The sequence below is a fragment of the Garra rufa genome, chromosome 18 (genome assembly GCF_049309525.1).
Source record: "Garra rufa chromosome 18, GarRuf1.0, whole genome shotgun sequence".
Taxonomy (NCBI): Eukaryota; Metazoa; Chordata; class Actinopteri; order Cypriniformes; family Cyprinidae; genus Garra; species Garra rufa.
The window spans coordinates 10,464,288-10,481,907 of record NC_133378.1 but is presented as its reverse complement, the minus strand read 5'-3'; the positions used below and the strand labels follow the sequence as shown (position 1 = coordinate 10,481,907).

The window sequence follows — 17,620 nt, the reverse complement described above, 5'->3', positions numbered from 1 at the left end:
AACAAATATAATAATAATGTCAACAATATTAATAGAAATCAATGTACAAAACTTTTATTCTTATAATTTTCATTCTAATAAAAATATTGCTGTTGTTTCGAACAACATTATTAATAATAATAAATAATATTTGTATTATTTATTTATAATAATAATAATAATAATAATAATAATAATTAGTAGCAGTAGTAGTACTTAATAATAATGATAATAATAATAAATATTATTGTCAACAATATTAATAGAAATAATTAAACTTAAAAGTAGAATTTTATTCTTATAATTTTTATTCTCATAAAAATGTTTGCTGTTGTTTTAATAATAATAATAATAATAATAATAATAATACATATTTTTATTAATAACAGTAACAATAAATAATAATAATGTCAACAATATTATTATAAATAATTTTCAAACTTAAAATGTACAAATCTTCATTTTTTTATTCTTATAATTTTCATTCTAATAAAAACATTGCTGTTGTTTTGAACACTAATAATAATAATAATAATAATAATAATAATAATAATAATAATAATTAGTAGTAGTAAATAAAATAAATATTACTGTCAATAATTTTAATAGAAATTATTTTAAAACTTAAATGTAGAAAAAACTTCATTTATTTCTATAATTTTCATTCTGTATTATTAATGGTAACAATTACTACTATCAATAACTAACAATAATAATAATAATAATAATAATAATAATAATAAGTCAACAATATCAATAGAATTTTAAAACTTAAACGTACAAAACTTTAATTTTTTATTCTTATAATTTTTTATTCTAATAAAAAAGTATAAGTATTTTTTTACAATATTAATATTAATATTTTACTATTTATGATTATTATTATTATTATTATTATTATTAGTAGTAGTAGTAGTAGTAGTAGTAAATATTATTATTATTAATATTATTATTATTATCATTGTCAACAATATTAATATAAATAATTTTAAAACTTAAATGTACAAAATGTTATTTTATTCTTATGATTTTCATTATAATAAAAAATATTGCTGTTGCTTTAACAATATTAATAATAATATTTTTTTATTATTATTATCATCATGATTATGTCAACAATATTAATAGAAATAATGTTATTGTTATTACCATTACTATAACTAAACTAAAATGATTAAAAAAGCAGGCGAAAATTTTTGATGAAAACTTAAACTTACCAATGTCAATTTTAACTTTACAAACTCAGAAATGTTGACCTGGCAACTAACAGAAATAAAAGTTTAGTTGAAGTACTACAATCAACTAAAACTGAAACAAAATTTTTTTTTAAAATAATAACAATAATAATTTCAAACCAAATCAAAACATTTAAAACTAGGCCTAAAATAACAAAATCACATAATCATGTGAACAAATAATTAAAACAGGAACTAAAAATATAAAAATAACTTCTTCAAAATAATAATAAATGTACATATGCATAATAGTTTACACTACAGTTCAGTCTGCTCCTTGAATCTGATTGGCTGAGAGGAGTGAGTGTCATGGGGAACACCCAAATCCACTATAATTTTATAAATAATACTTTTTGTGTCACTATTTAAGTTTTAAGATTTTTTTGGCGAGAATGTACTTGTTTAGACTTCACAGCCAGCTACTCATGTGATATTGCTCATATATAAATCATATATAATACTCCCTGTTCTTTTGTTCCTCCTATAAATCATATGACTTCAGAATGTACATCAGTCATATAAACTACATTTTTGATATTTTAAATGGTATTTCCAGCTCCATAAAGCTTCCAATCGTAATCTTGAAATAAATATGAATGAATGAATGAATAAATCAATAAATAAATAAATGAAAAAAAAAAAAACTGACAAGGAGACTACAAAAAACTGACAAAGGCACAAAACAAAATCACTAAAACATAAACTAAACAAAACTACACTAAAATAAAATAAAATAAATAAGATAAGATAATAAGATAATAGAAATAATTGAAATAAATTAATAACTCAAATAAATGTAAAAAAATAAAATAAAATAATAAAACTGACAAAGGCACAAAGCTAAATTACTAAAACCTAAACTAACCACAAGTCAAGTCACACACACAAACAAATAAAATAAAATAATAAAGAAGTTAAATAAAATATACATAAATTAAAAAAACTTAAATATATAATAATAATAATAATAATAATAATAATAATAATAATTAATAATTAATTATTAATTAAACAATAGTCAACAATATTATAAGTCAACAATATTATATATAATAATAATATAATATTATTTAAAATAATTTTAAAATTTAAATGTACAAAACTTCAGTTTTTTATTCTTATGTTTATTCTGATAAAAAAAATATTGCTGTTGTTTTTAACAACAATAGCAAAACAACGACGACAATAATAATAGTAATTAATATTTATATTAATACTAGTAACAATTAGTAGTAGTAGTAGTAATAATAATAATAATAATAATAATAATAATAATAATAATAATAATAATAATTAGTATTTTCTTTATAATAGTAACAATTAATAATAATAATAATAATAATAATAAATGCCAACTATATTAATATAAATTATTTTAAAATTTAAAATGTACAAAACTTCAGTTTTTTAAATAATAATAATAATATTTTTTATTTATATTAATACTAGTAACAATTAGTAGTAGTAGTAATAATAATAATAATAATAATAATAATAATAATAATAATAATAATAATGTCAACAATATCAATAGAAATAATTTTAAAACTTGAAATGTTCATTAAATGTTCTTATAATGTTCATTCTAATAAAAAATATTGCTGTTGTTTTTAATAATAATAATAATAATAATAATAATAATAATAATAATTTATTAATAATAGTAACAAAAGTAACAATAATAATAATAATAATAATAATAATAATAATAATAATAATGTCAACAATATTATTAGAAATCATTTTAAAACTTAAATGTACATTAAATGTTCATTCTAATAAAAAATATTGCTGTTGTTTTTAATAATAATAATAATAATAATAATAATAATAATTTATTAATAATAGTAACAAAAGTAACAATCAATAATAATAATAATAATAATAATAATAATAATAATAATAATAATGTCAACAATATTATTAGAAATCATTTTAAAACTTAAATGTACATTAAATGTTCTTATAATGTTCATTCTAATAAAAATATTGCTGTTGTTTTTAACAACAACAACAACAACAACAACAATAATAATAATAATAATAACTTATTAATAATAGTAACAATTAATAATAATAAAAACAATAATCCACTCAATAATCCAGCCCAAATCCATTATAATTTCATAAATAATACAGTTTTTGTGTCATGGATTGTAGTTTAAAGTTTTTTGTTTTTTTTTAGGCGAGAATGTACTTAGACTTAACAGCTGGCTATATAAATGCTATCTGTTCCTTTGTTCCTCCTATAAAGTTATCATATGACTTCAGAATATACACTAGTCATTTAATAGTACTTTTGGGCATAAAGCTTCTAATTGTTGTAATTACATGGAAAATGGCAACCAGCACATTTCTCAAAATACCTCCTTTTGTGTTGTGTTTCCACAGAAGAAAGTAAATCCTACAGGTTTAAAGCAACATGTGAGCGAGTAAAGGATGACAGTTTTGATTTGTGTGCACTAAACATATTAAAACGAGTCCAAAGCGCCGGAGCTTATCTTTCTCGTCACGTTCGTGCTCCTCTCTCTGTGTTTAATAAGGCGGATGACTCCTCAGCTCAGAGAACTGTCATCCCGCATCTTATCGCATATATGTGAGCGCATGACTCCATATATGTAAACACACGTGCCCTTCCTGAGGGGACAAACCATGTAAGCACATTAACACACCATGTTTCATATATGTGTATTTATAACTCCACTGCATGACATTCTGTGTTTGAATTACGCAAAGGCAGCCTGGCGTGTTCACATATGTGGGGATTACTGTAGAAGCGTTATGATATGCAGCCTGTCAGGTCAGCGCTCATGCGCACGGATGAGGATAATCAGAGCTGAAAGCTGACCCACCACGTGATGACATCCTGATTACATCATCAGCACATAACCTGTGGGGGGGGGGGATTACATCATCAGTGTGTGTCTATGGGAACAGATGCTGCCACCAGACACACTACTGACAATCTCATCCACAATCAAATACATGTTGTATATAAATCATGTGCGAATTGAGGCCTGTGTTTAAAAGATGTCTGCATTGTTAGTTTATTTCAATGAATATTCATTAATTTATTACTTTAATAATTAATAATAACAATTTAATGAACATTGAATGAATATTGTCTTCGTATTACAAAGACATTCTTTATTTGGTCATTTTTTACTATTTATAAAAAAAATAATATACTGCATTTTATTATTTAAATAATTTAAAAGTTTCATTTAGGTTTTAGTAATTTTGTTTTGGGCCTAAATTACACTGAACTAAACTAAACTACACTAAAATAAAATAAAAATCTTAAAATAATTGAAATAAATAAATAAATGTTAAAAAATAAAACTGACAAAAGCACAAAACTAAATTACTAAAACTTAAACTAAACTAAACTACACTAAAATAAATAAATAAATAAAAATCTTGAAATAATTGAAATAAATAAATAAATATATCAAATAAATAAATAAATGTAAAAAAATAATAAAACTGACAAAAGCACAAAACTAAATGATTAAAACCGAAATTAAACAAAACTACACTAAAATAAATAAATAAAAATCTTTAAATAACTGAAATAAATAAATGTTAAAAAATAAAACTGACAAAGGCACAAAACAAAATGACTAAAACCTAAACTAAACTAAACTACACTAAAATAAATAAATAAAAATCTTGAAATAATTGAAATAAATATATAAATAAATATATCAAATAAATAAATAAATGTAAAACATAATAATAAAACTGACAAAAGCACAAAACTAAATTACTAAAAGCTAAATTAAACAAAACTACACTAAAATAAATAAATAAAAATCTTGAAATAACTGAAATTAATGAATAAATGTTAAAAAAATAAAACTGACAAAGGCACGAAACAAAATGGCTAAAACCTAAACTAAACTAAACTACACTAAAATAAATAAATAAATAAAAATCTTGAAATAATTGAAATAAATATATAAATAAATCTATCAAATAAATCAAATAAATGTAAAAAAATAATAAAACTGACAAAAGCACAAAACTAAATTACTAAAACCGAAACTAAACAAAACTACACTAAAATAAATAAATAAATAAAAATCTTGAAATAATTGAAATAAATAAATGTTAAAAAATAAAACTGACAAAGGCACAAAACTAAATTACTAAAACTTAAACTAAACTAAACTACACTAAAATAAATAAATAAATAAAAATCTTGAAATAATTGAAATAAATAAATAAATCAAATAAATAAATAAATGTAAAAAAATAATAAAACTGACAAAAGCACAAAACTATATATATAATATATATATAATAAAACTGACAAAGGCACGAAATGAAATTACTTAAACCTAAACTAAACAAAATCACACACACAAAAAAATAATAATAAAACTTGGAATTCTTGAAATAAATGAATGAATGAATGAATGAATGAATGTTAAAAAACATAAACTGACAAAGAGTACTAAAATAAAATAAAATAAATCCTTAAATAAATAAAACTGGCAAAAGCATGAAACAAAATGACTAAAACCTAAACTAAACTAAAATGAAATAAAATTTAAGAAAAAAATCTTTAAACAAATAAATAAAAATAAAAAATGTTAAGAAAATAAAACTAGCAAAGGCATGAAATAAAATGACTAAAACCTAAACTAAACTAAACTACACCAAAATAAAATAAAATAACAGAACTCAGAAATCTTTACATAAACAAACAAACAAATAAATAAATAAATGTTAAAAAAAACTAAAACTGTCAATGGCATGAAACAAAATAAACTACTAAAACACTAAACAAAACTACCTTCAAATAAAATTAAATTTATAAATAAATAAATAAATGTTTAAAAAACATAAACTGACACAAAATTACTAAAACCTGAACCAAACTAAACTAAAATAAAACATAAATATTGAAAAAAATGTAAAAAAAAAAAAAAAAACATTAAAAACAAAAACTGACAAAGGCACAAAACAAAATTACTAAAACCTAAACAAAACTAAAATAAAATAAAAAACAAAGCTTACCAAATCTTTAAATAAATAAATGTAAAAAAAAAAAAAAAAAAAAAAAAACCTAAAACACTAAACAAAACTACCTTTAAATAAAATCAAACTTAGAAATAAATAAATCGAATCGAATTGAATCTAATCAAAAAAATAAATAAATACTATAACACTGCATAAATAATACTAAAACAACACTGGTTGAAAACTAAACAATCTTAAACTAGATTTAACCTTTTTTTTTCCTTTCTGAGTTTAAAGATCATCTCCTATACAGTATATAACTCATAATCTCTTTCCTTTAGGTCGAAACACAACCTAGAACATGTTCTTGCCAGGTCTCATAAGACTCAGAGCCAGCTGCCAAAATAAAGCCTAGACTGACAGAAGTAAAACTGCAGCCGTCTCTCAGTTTCTGTCAAGCATCTCAGCACATCTCCGTCATCTACCAGCACTCCTCTCTCTGGAGGACACCGCAAATGCTTTCCACATTAGCATCCACACAGCAGATAGCATTTCTACAGGGATGTTTGGTACACACACGTTAAAGCTTTCAGACCGAAAAAAAAAAAACTGTTCTCGCTACACAACTGATGTGATTTTAAACAATTAATGTCACAGAGACCACGGCTTCTGAGCGCCGTCCTGGAAATCACACACATCTCTAGAGTCTTACTCTGGACTGAGTGCTAACAATTATTCACAGTGAAGGAACATGAATAAGACTCTGGACTGCTTAAAAACTGCACTTCTTGGCTTAATAAAAAAAGCATTTTTAAATAATAAATAAATATACAATATAAATGTTAGATGAATACAAACTAAATGTAGAAATCTTGAAACAAACAAATGTTAAAAAACTAAACATTAGTTAGACAAAGGCACAAAACAAAACAAAATTACTAAAACCTAAACTAAACTGTGCTAAAATAAAATAACAAAACTTAGAAATCTTGAAACAACTGAAATAAATAAATAAATAAATAAATATTAAAATACTAAAACTGACAAAGAAACAAAAAAACGTACTTAAACCTAAACTAAACTACAATATAATTGAAAAAAACTAAACGTAGAAATCTTGAAACAACCGAAATAAACAAATATTAAAAAAACTAAACTGAAAGAAGCAAAACAAACTTACTAAAACCTAAACTAAACTACACAAAAATAATAATATTAATAAAAACATGTAGAAATCTTGAAATAACTGAAATAAACAAAAAACAAATCAATATTAAAAAAAACTAAACTGAAAGAAACAAAACAAACTTACTAAAACCTAAACTAAACTACACAAAATTAATAATAATAAAAAAACGTAGAAATCTTGAAAAAACTAAAATAAACAAACAAACTAAAATAAACTTAAATAAAACTAAAATCTTGAGAAGAAATCTTGAAACAAATGAAATAAATAAATAAAACTAAAACTGGCAAAGGTACAAAAAAGTACTAAAACTAGACGAAACTATGATAAAATAAAACTTAGAAATCTTGAAACAACTAAAATAAAAAAAAAGTATTAAAAAACTAAAACTGACAAAGAAACAAAAACGTACTAAAACCTAAACTAAACTACACAAAAATATTAATATTGATAAAAAAAGTAGAAATCTTGAAATAACTGAAATAAACAAAAAAAATCAATATAAAAAAAGAAAACTGAAAGAAACAAAACAAACTTACTAAAACCTAAACTACACAAAATTAATAATAAAAAAACGTAGAAATCTTGAAAAACTGAAATAAACTAAAATAAACAAACAAAACTAAAATGTTGAGAAGAAATCTTGAAACAAATTAAATAAATAAAACTAAAACTGGCAAAGGTACAAAACAAAAGTACTAAAACTAGACGAAACTATGCTAAAATAAAACTTAGGAATCTTGAAACTACTAAAATAAAAAAAATAAAGTATTAAAAAACTAAAACTGACAAAGAAACAAAAACTTACTAAAACCTAAACTAAACTACACAAAAATAATAATATTAATAAAAACATGTAGAAATCTTGAAATAACTGAAATAAACAAAACAAAAATCAATATAAAAAAAACTGAAAGAAACAAAACAAACTTACTAAAAACTAAACTAAACTACACAAAATTAATAATAATAAAAAAAACGTAGAAATCTTGAAAAAACTGAAATAAACAAACTAAAATAAACTAAAAATAAAACTAAAACCTTGAGTAGAAATCTTGAAACAAATGAAATAAATAAATAAATAAATAAATAAATAAATAAATAAAACTAAAACTGGCAAAGGTACAAAACAAAAGTACTAAAACTAGACGAAACTATGCTAAAATAAAACTTAGAAATCTTGAAACGACTAAAAAAAAATTAAAAATTTAAAAATTTTAAAAATTTAAAGTATTAAAAAACTAAAACTGACAAAGAAACAAACTTACTAAAACCTAAACTAAAGTACACAAAAATAATAAAAACAACAATAAACAAACAAACTAAAATAAGCTTAAATAAAACTAAAACTGGCAAAGGCACAAAACAAAAGTACTAAAACTAGACGAAACTATGCTAAAATAAAACTTAGAAATCTTGAAACAACTAAAAAAAAAAAATAATTTAAAATTTTTTTAAAATTTAAAGTATTAAAAAACTAAAACTGACAAAGAAACAAAAACTTACTAAAACCTAAACTAAAGTACACAAAAATAATAAAAACAACAATAAACAAACAAACTAAAATAAGCTTAAATAAAACTAAAACTGACAAAGGCACAAAACAAAAGTACTAAAACTAGACGAAACTATGCTAAAATAAAACTTAGAAATCTTGAAACAACTAAAAAAAAAATTAATTTAAAAAATTTTAAAATTTAAAGTATTAAAAAACTAAAACTGACAAAGAAACAAAAACTTACTAAAACCTAAACTAAAGTACACAAAAATAATAAAAACAACAATAAACAAACAAACTAAAATAAGCTTAAATAAAACTAAAACTGACAAAGGCACAAAACAAAAGTACTAAAACTAGACGAAACTATGCTAAAATAAAACTTAGAAATCTTGAAACAACTAAAAAAAAATTAATTTAAAAATTTTTAAAATTTAAAGTATTAAAAAACTAAAACTGACAAAGAAACAAAAACTTACTAAAACCTAAACTAAAGTACACAAAAATAATAAAAACAACAATAAACAAACAAACTAAAATAAGCTTAAATAAAACTAAAACTGGCAAAGGCACAAAACAAAATTACTAAAACTACACAAAACTATGCTCAAATAAAAAACAAAAACTAAGAAATCTTAAAACTGAAATAAATAAATAATAAATAAATGTTACAAATTAAAACTGACAAAGAAATGAAAGAAAATTACTAAAACCTAAACTAAACTAAGCTACACTAAAATAAAAAACAAAACTTAGAAATCTTTAAACTGAAATAAATAAATAAAACTAAAACAAACAAAGAACCCAAACAAAATGACTAAAACCTAAACTAACCTACACCACACTGAAATAAAAAACAAAAGGATAAAAACAAAAGGATTTGGAACAGGCCTATATTGTTGAATGGGAATTGTGATGACAAGGCAATATTTATTGTAGGTTTTCACACAGCCGCTGCTAACTAGGTCATCTGAGAGCGAGAGAGAGGTTCCCCACAGACATAATCAAGGGGAAGTGGAGATGAATGCATTTGCTAAATAAGGCTCTCCTCAAATAGACTCATAGTAGGCAGGTGAACTGAGGGAGGATCAGCTGTATGAACAGGTAAGATTGGGTTTGCTTGATCTATTATCAGTGTTTGTCCACACTTAAACAAGATTGATTTTTTTAATGACTGTTCACAGTTATGTTTGCTGCCACCTATAAAACAGGAAAGCATGACAAATGCAATGCTTGAGGAAAACACAAGCACTACAGTTAAGGAAGGAATATGAACCAATCAGTATTATATTACAATGTACTGTATTATAGTGTTTACTAATATTGTGAATTATTTCTGTTTTTTTTTTAAATATTTTTATTCAGTGTGCTTTTAACCATTTTTATTATTTTTTTATTAGGCTTTTTATTTTATTTTTATTTAGTAATATTGTGAATTAGTTTCAGATCTTTTCTTTTCAGTTTTAATTTTGATTCCAGTTTAAGTTTTACTCAGTCATGTGCTTTTTTTGTAATTTTAGTCGGCGTTTTATTTTATTTTTACTAATACTGTAAATTAGTTTAGTTTGTTTTTTCACTTTTAATTTTTATTTAGTCATGTCATGTGCTGTTTACCATTTTGTGCTTTTTTGTTGATGTTTTTTTTTTTCAAATTGGTTTCTTTTTTTCAGTTTTAATTTTAAATTGAGTTCAGGTATTAGTCAATCATGTGCTTTTTACTATTTTGTTTTAATTAGACTTTTTATTTTTATTAATATTGTAAATCCGTTTCGATTTGTTTGTTTTTTGGGGGAGTTGCTTTCGTTGTTGTTTAGTTAATTTAGTAAAAAAAAAAATTTACGTTTTAGTTTTAGTCATTTTTTGTTTGATTTTTTAAATTTTATTTTTATTTATTAATATTGTGAATTAGTCATTTTTTCCCCAGTGTTAATATTAATTTCAGTTTAAGTTTTAGTCAGTCATGTAACTGTAAACATTTTGTGCTTTTTTGACATTTTCATTTTCATTTAATTTAAAAATAAAATCCATTTTATTTTTATTTTGTAATATTGTGAATTAATTAAAAAAAAATTCATTTTAAGTTTTAGTCAGTCTTGTGCTTTTTTTTTCACCATTTTGTGCATTTCAAATTTTTAATTAGGCTTCTTAATTTATTTTTTCCAGTGTTAATTTCAAGTTTAGTTAAGTTTTAGTCAGTCATGTGGTTTTTACCATTTTGTTCTTTTTTGTAACTTTTTAACTAGGCTTTTTATTATTATTATTTTTTTTTTTTTTATATATTGTGAAAATTTAGTAAAGTTTTTGTTTTAGTCATTTTTTGTTAGTTTTTTTTATTTTTTTTATTTAATAATATTGTGAATTGGTTATTTTTTTCCCAGTGTAAACAGTAATTTCACTTTAAGTTTTAGTCAGTAATGTAATTGTAATTTCTTTTTGCTTTTTTGAAATTTTAATTAATTATTTTTTTTTTCTTTTGTAATATTGGGAATTAGTTTCAGTTTTTTGTTTTATTAATTTTAGTACTTCAGCTTAAACTTTTTTGTTCAGTTAGTTTCTGAGCTCACAGTTTAGTTTGCAACATTTATAAATTTTACTTAAAACTTCCTAATATTTCTATTAAATTTTTTATCAGCTTTTTTTCCCTTCTTTTTTCTGTAGTTTTTATCAACAAATTACAGAAAAATATAAATATATTTTTATTACAATTTTTAAATAGTTTTAGTTAAAAAAAATAACTCTAGAACCAAGAAAAAGCAAAGAGAGGTGACTAATGACAAAAAAACAACATTATTATTATTAATAATCATAATAATAACAGATACAATAACCCACAGACTTAAGCACATAACATAATATGTTGGAAAAACAATTGCAACATCCTACTTTCGTGTGTGTGTGTGTGTGTGTGTGTGTGTGTGTGTGTGTGTGTGTTTGCCTCCTTATTCAGACTATGGGGACATGGATGTATAAAAAAAATAAATAAATAAATAAAATAAGATAAAATATTGTTGTTGTTATCCAAACCAGTCTACACTATGGCTTCTCCTCCATTCAGCATTGAGTTTTGTTCATTTCTCCTGATCTGCCGGTGGGTTCGGCCCCTCAGCTCTCCAGCCATGACACTGTTGCCATGACTACGCTCCAGCTCTCTCTATCTCAGGCCTCACACGCTTCCTGACACCGATGCAAGCCGACGGCTACACAGAAAGGCTTCTTGACTCTGTGTGTGTGTGTGTGTGTGTGTGTGTGTGTGTGTGTGTGTGTGTGTGTGTGTGTGTGTGTGTGTGTGTGTGTGTGTGTGGCACAGCAGGTATGCTAGAAACACTATTTAACAATCACAAAACACCCTGAGTGACACACACTTCCTGTCAGCTCATGAATTATTCATTTGGACTTCAGTCTGTTCAGTTGTAACCTGGTTGACACACCACACACACGTGAACACACACACACACACACACACACACACACACACACACGTATACGACACCCATCTAGCGCTCCTGCCAAACCCCTCTGTGCTACTGAATGAAGGAGAGATTCAGCGGGACATCAGCATTCATACTAATACACTAAATACAGCTGCTTTTGAAGGAGAAGTGTGTGAAATTTCTCAATGGTCAAATGTTTTCTCCAATCCCATTATTAACTGCAAAGACATCTGACTGATTATTCAGCACTAGGAAGAAATGCTAGAGGCTTATGTACGGGTTGACAACAAATAAAATGTGTCAAAAATAAATAAAACTCTGTGGGTTTTATAAGTTTATTTATTTTATTTTATTTTTTACTTTTTTTACATTTAATTTAGTTTTATTAATTATACTTCCGGTTCCGGTTCAGTTAGTTGCTAACCTCACAGGTTTGGTTGCAACAATACTTTTTGTTTAAAATGTTGAAAAAGAAAAACTGGTAGCACTTCATTTTATAGTCCTGTTCCACATTTACATACTATATACTTAGTTACAATAAGTAGGAAATAACTGGGTACTAACCCTAAATGAACAGCTTAATTATTTTTTATATATATTTTTGAATGTAGAATGTATGCATGTAATGTTTATAAATAATTTTAAAAATACATTTAAAAATAGTTTATTTATTTTAATATATTGTCTTATGGCTGTAACTATTATGTGCTGTAACTATCGAATAAAAAGTAATAAAACATGTTCCTTAGACCTTGTGTGTATAAAATTATTAATTCCAAAAAATTAAATTTTACAAATATGTTTAAGCTAAAAAAGTATTTTTATTTATTTATTTTTATTTATTTATTTATTTATTTATTTATTTATTTTTACAAATGATGACTATCCTAACTAAAAATAAAAAAAAATAATAAAAAAATATAAAAATAATAAAATAAGTTTAAGATAAAAGTATTTTATACAAATTATTAATATCATAAGTTTCTTTAGTTGCACCACAATACATTTTACAGCCTGAACTAGCATCATCTGCTCTTAGATAAAATAAAATAAAATAAAATAAAATTATAAAAAAAAGATTTTAACTTAAATTAAATTAAATTAAATTAAATTAAAATTAAATTAAATTAAACATATAATAAAATAAAGTAAAATAAATAAATACGTTTATGAATGTGTTAAGGTTAAAAAGTATTTTATAAAAATGATGAATATCATAACTTTCTTTAGTGGCACCACAAGACATTTTACAACCTGATCAAACATTATCTTCTCTTAAATACAAAAAATTATAAATAAATTAAATAAAATAATAAAATAAAATAAAATAAAATGTTTAAGAAAAATAGAATTAATATGTTTATGGTAAAAAGTATTTTGTACAAATTATGAATATTACAACTTTCTTTAATTGCACCACAAGACAAATAATACAAAAATAAAATAAAATAATAAAAAAAGATTTTAAATTAAATTAAATTAAATTAAATTAAACATAAAAAATAAAGTAAAATAAAGTAAAATAAATAAAAAGTTTATGAATGTGTTAAGGTTAAAAAGTATTTCATAAAAATGATGAATATCATAACTTTCTTTAGTGGCACCACAAGACATTTTACAACCTGAACTAACATTATCTTCTCTTTAAAAATAAAATAAAATAATAATAATTAAAAAAAAAAAGTTTAAGGTAAAAAAAGTTTTTTTATACAAATGATGAATATCATAACTTTCTTTAGTTGCACCACAAGACATTTTACAGCCTAAACTAGCATTATCTACTCTTACATAAAATAAAATAAAATAAAATAAAATTATAAAAAAAGATTTTAAATTAAATTAAACATATAATAAAATAAAATAAAATAAAGTCAAATAAATAAAAAAAGTTTATGAATGTGTTTAGGTTAAAAATATTTTATAAAAATGATGAATATCATAACTTTCTTTAGTGGCACCACAAGACATTTTACAACCTGAACTAACATTATCTTCTCTTTAAAGATAAAATAAAATAATAATAATTTTAAAAAAAAAGTTTAAGGTAAAAAAGTTTTTTTTATACAAATTATTAATATCATAACTTTCTTTAGTTGCATTTTACAGCCTGAACTAGCATTATCTACTCTTACATAAAATAAAAAATACAAAAATAAATAAATAAATAAAATTAAAATTAAATAAAAATATAATAAAATAAATAACACGTTTTTATAAAAAAAAAAATACATTTTACAACCTGAACATCATCTCTTTAAAAATAAAATAATTGATTTATTTTAATTTTTAATTCTGCAACTATTAAGTAAAAAGTAATAAATAAAACATTTTCCTTAGACCTTGTGTGTAAATAAATAAAATATATATATATATATATATATATATATATATATATATATTTATTTATTTATTTATTTATTTATTTATTTATTTTCATTAAATGAGAGGCAAATTCATTGCCTGTCATTTGGGAAACTTGTTAGGAATCCACTTTTGCAAGTTAGAAAAATTAGACATTTCAGTTTTAACAGTCATAACAAAATGCCCCCACACACAAACACATGAATCAGTCTGTCAGACGTCTTTATAAACATACGCCTTCACACATATACAGCATATGTGTGCTTATATACCAACATGATTCACAAACAAGAGGAAAGAGTGAAGCGACACTGTCCCGACACAGAAACCAGACAAACCCAGGCGTGTGGAGGTAAAGCGTGCAGGTCAGAGGTCAGAGGTCATGGGTACACACCTTGGCATTAATATAGGGGTCAAACGGGCCACAGCGTTTGAACTCTGTGTGGTCTAGAGCGCTCTGGGAGAGGGGAGAGAACAGGAAGGAGATGTGTTCAGCCTCACACACACACACTCAACACAACGACTCACTGTTAATGAATGACATGATCAAACAGGCAAAAGAAACCGCAGGCTGGCTTACAGTCCGTCAAATGATAAACATCATATGAATGAACACTTATGTAACTGAAAAGCATAAAAGTTCACATTTGTGTGGAAATAACAAATAGAATTAATCCAAATCAGAAACATTTGAAAAATGACGGAGTATAAACCAGCCTTATGAAATGACAACAAAAATGAAATGAAATGCTATCAATCAAGTCATAACAAATCAATAATAATTTGGCTGCCATTTCATTTCATTTTGAGACATTTCGTGCTATAATAAGTACACAAGCAATAACAGAGGTGTTAAATGAAAACTGTTACTGAATAATGTTGAGTGCATCGCTGCTGAATAATAAATGTGTGAAAGCCTCTCCAAATTATGCAAAATGAGAGCATTAGCAGACAGGCCGCTTCTGCTTTCCTCTGGGGACGTTTCAGACAATACAAACCAACCCTGTACAATAATAGGCAAGTACAGGTGCACATGAATATTCAGCTTCATTTGGTGAAAGATGTCACAGTGCTGGAAATAAACAGGCAACGGCTTCAGAACAGGATGACAAGAAGAAAACGCCTTCCTAACATCAGTCAGATTGAAGCTCGTTCTAATAAATCTGTGATTTTCTAAATGTTTCTACAGGTAATATAACTACTGTTTACATTAAATACATGAACACAGCTTTAAACTGTCATTTTTTCACATTTTATGTTATGTTAAACTGCTTTTAATTACTTTTTCCCACATCAATCTACACTCCATACACCACAATGGCAAAACAAAAACAGGTTTTTAACATGTTTGCAAATGTATTAAAAATAAAAAACTGAATTGATTCCATTGCATAAGTATTCATACCCTTATTTGGGACAGTTGGAAATTTAGCTCAGGAGCATTCATATTGCTTGTAGATGTTACTTGTCAAAATGCACCAAAATATAATGATAGCATTAATGAAAACCCCGTCCAGAGCATTCACCTCAGTCTGGGCAAACAGACCCTAAACAAACAGAGTGGCAACTGTGAATGTCCTTGAGTGGCCCAGCCACAGCCTGGGCTTGAACCCAATCAAACATTTCTGGAGAAACCTGAAAATGTCTGCCAGAGCTGACTGAGCTTGAGAGGTGAAGAGGTGAGGAGAAGAACGGCAGATAATTGCCAAATGCAGATGTGCAAAGCTTGTCACATCATACCCAAAAAGACTTGAGGCTGTAAAGGTGCTTCAGATAAGAACTGAGTTATAGGGTATGAATACTTATGCAATGTACTTATTTCAGTGTTTTATTTTTAATAAATGTATGAAGTTGTGACAATTGTGTTTCTGCTCTGTCGTTATGGTTCATGGAGTGTAGACTGATGTGGGAAAAATGTAATTTAAAGCAGTTTAACATAAGGCAGCAATATAACAAAATGAGAAAAAAAAATGAAGGGGTATGAATACTTTCGCAAGGAACTGATCATTTTTGGACACTTATTTGTATGTCCCATTGAAATTAAAATTCACCCAAAAATGTAAATTCTGTCATTAATTACTCACTCGTATGTCATATCAAATCCGTAAGAACTTTGTTCACCTTCAGAACACAGATTAGGATATTTATGATGAAATCAGAGAGCTTTCTGGCTCTGCATAGACAGCAACAAAACTGACACATTCAAGGCCCAGACAGGAAGTAAGGACACTGATAAAATAGTCCATGTGACATCAGTGGTTCAACCTTGTGTGCAAAGCAAACAAAAATAACTTTATTCATAAACTTAATAATCAATAATCATTAGTTCTTCTCTTTTGTGTTATTTTCATCAAAAATGTCTTCATTTGTGTTCTGAAGATGAACGAAGGTCTTACGGGTTTGGAACAACGTGAGGGAGAGTAATCGATAGAATTTTAATTTTTAGGTGAACTATCCCTTTAATAGCAATTCGTTGAATTTAAGTAGTACTTAAGTACATCTTTATCAATAAATATCACAACTGCTTGCATCAATCTTTTTAAGGTATAAAAACTTGAAATTATGAAAGTAATGAAATTATGTTCAACCAACATAACCAACCAACTGTTGTCATAGCTGACCCTTCATAAACATGACAGGTGGTCTGACCAATAATAAGACAGAATCTGCCATTTTGTCTGACAAACAAATCAGACAGGAGAGTAAATTGACGTAGGTGGACTTAAAACTTGAAAAACTGTGTTGTGTCTTTCCCTGGTTGAAATAAAATGTTCTGATGTTCATTCATGTTTATTTTGTGCTTTAAGTAAATAAGAAAAGACAATCGTTTCACGTGTTGATTGATCTAATAAGGCAATACAGTAATCTGTCATGACACATTAAAAGAGCCAAAACATGTTTTTTATTGATTGAATTTCTTACGAAATGCCAACATTTTAAAGCTGAGACCTTGTTTCATACC

The 17,620-nt window shown here is 24.6% G+C and overlaps 1 protein-coding gene across 1 annotated transcript in view; it reads right to left on the bottom strand.

The window, feature by feature from the left end:
• Window positions 1–17,620, bottom strand: part of LOC141291506 (ankyrin repeat and SAM domain-containing protein 1A-like) — a 79,812-nt gene that overhangs the window by 14,603 nt on the left and 47,589 nt on the right. The window contains exon 4 of the mRNA XM_073823664.1: window positions 15,053–15,115. Within this exon, the coding sequence (XP_073679765.1) occupies window positions 15,053–15,115 (63 nt within the window). The remainder of the gene's footprint in view (window positions 1–15,052; window positions 15,116–17,620) is intronic.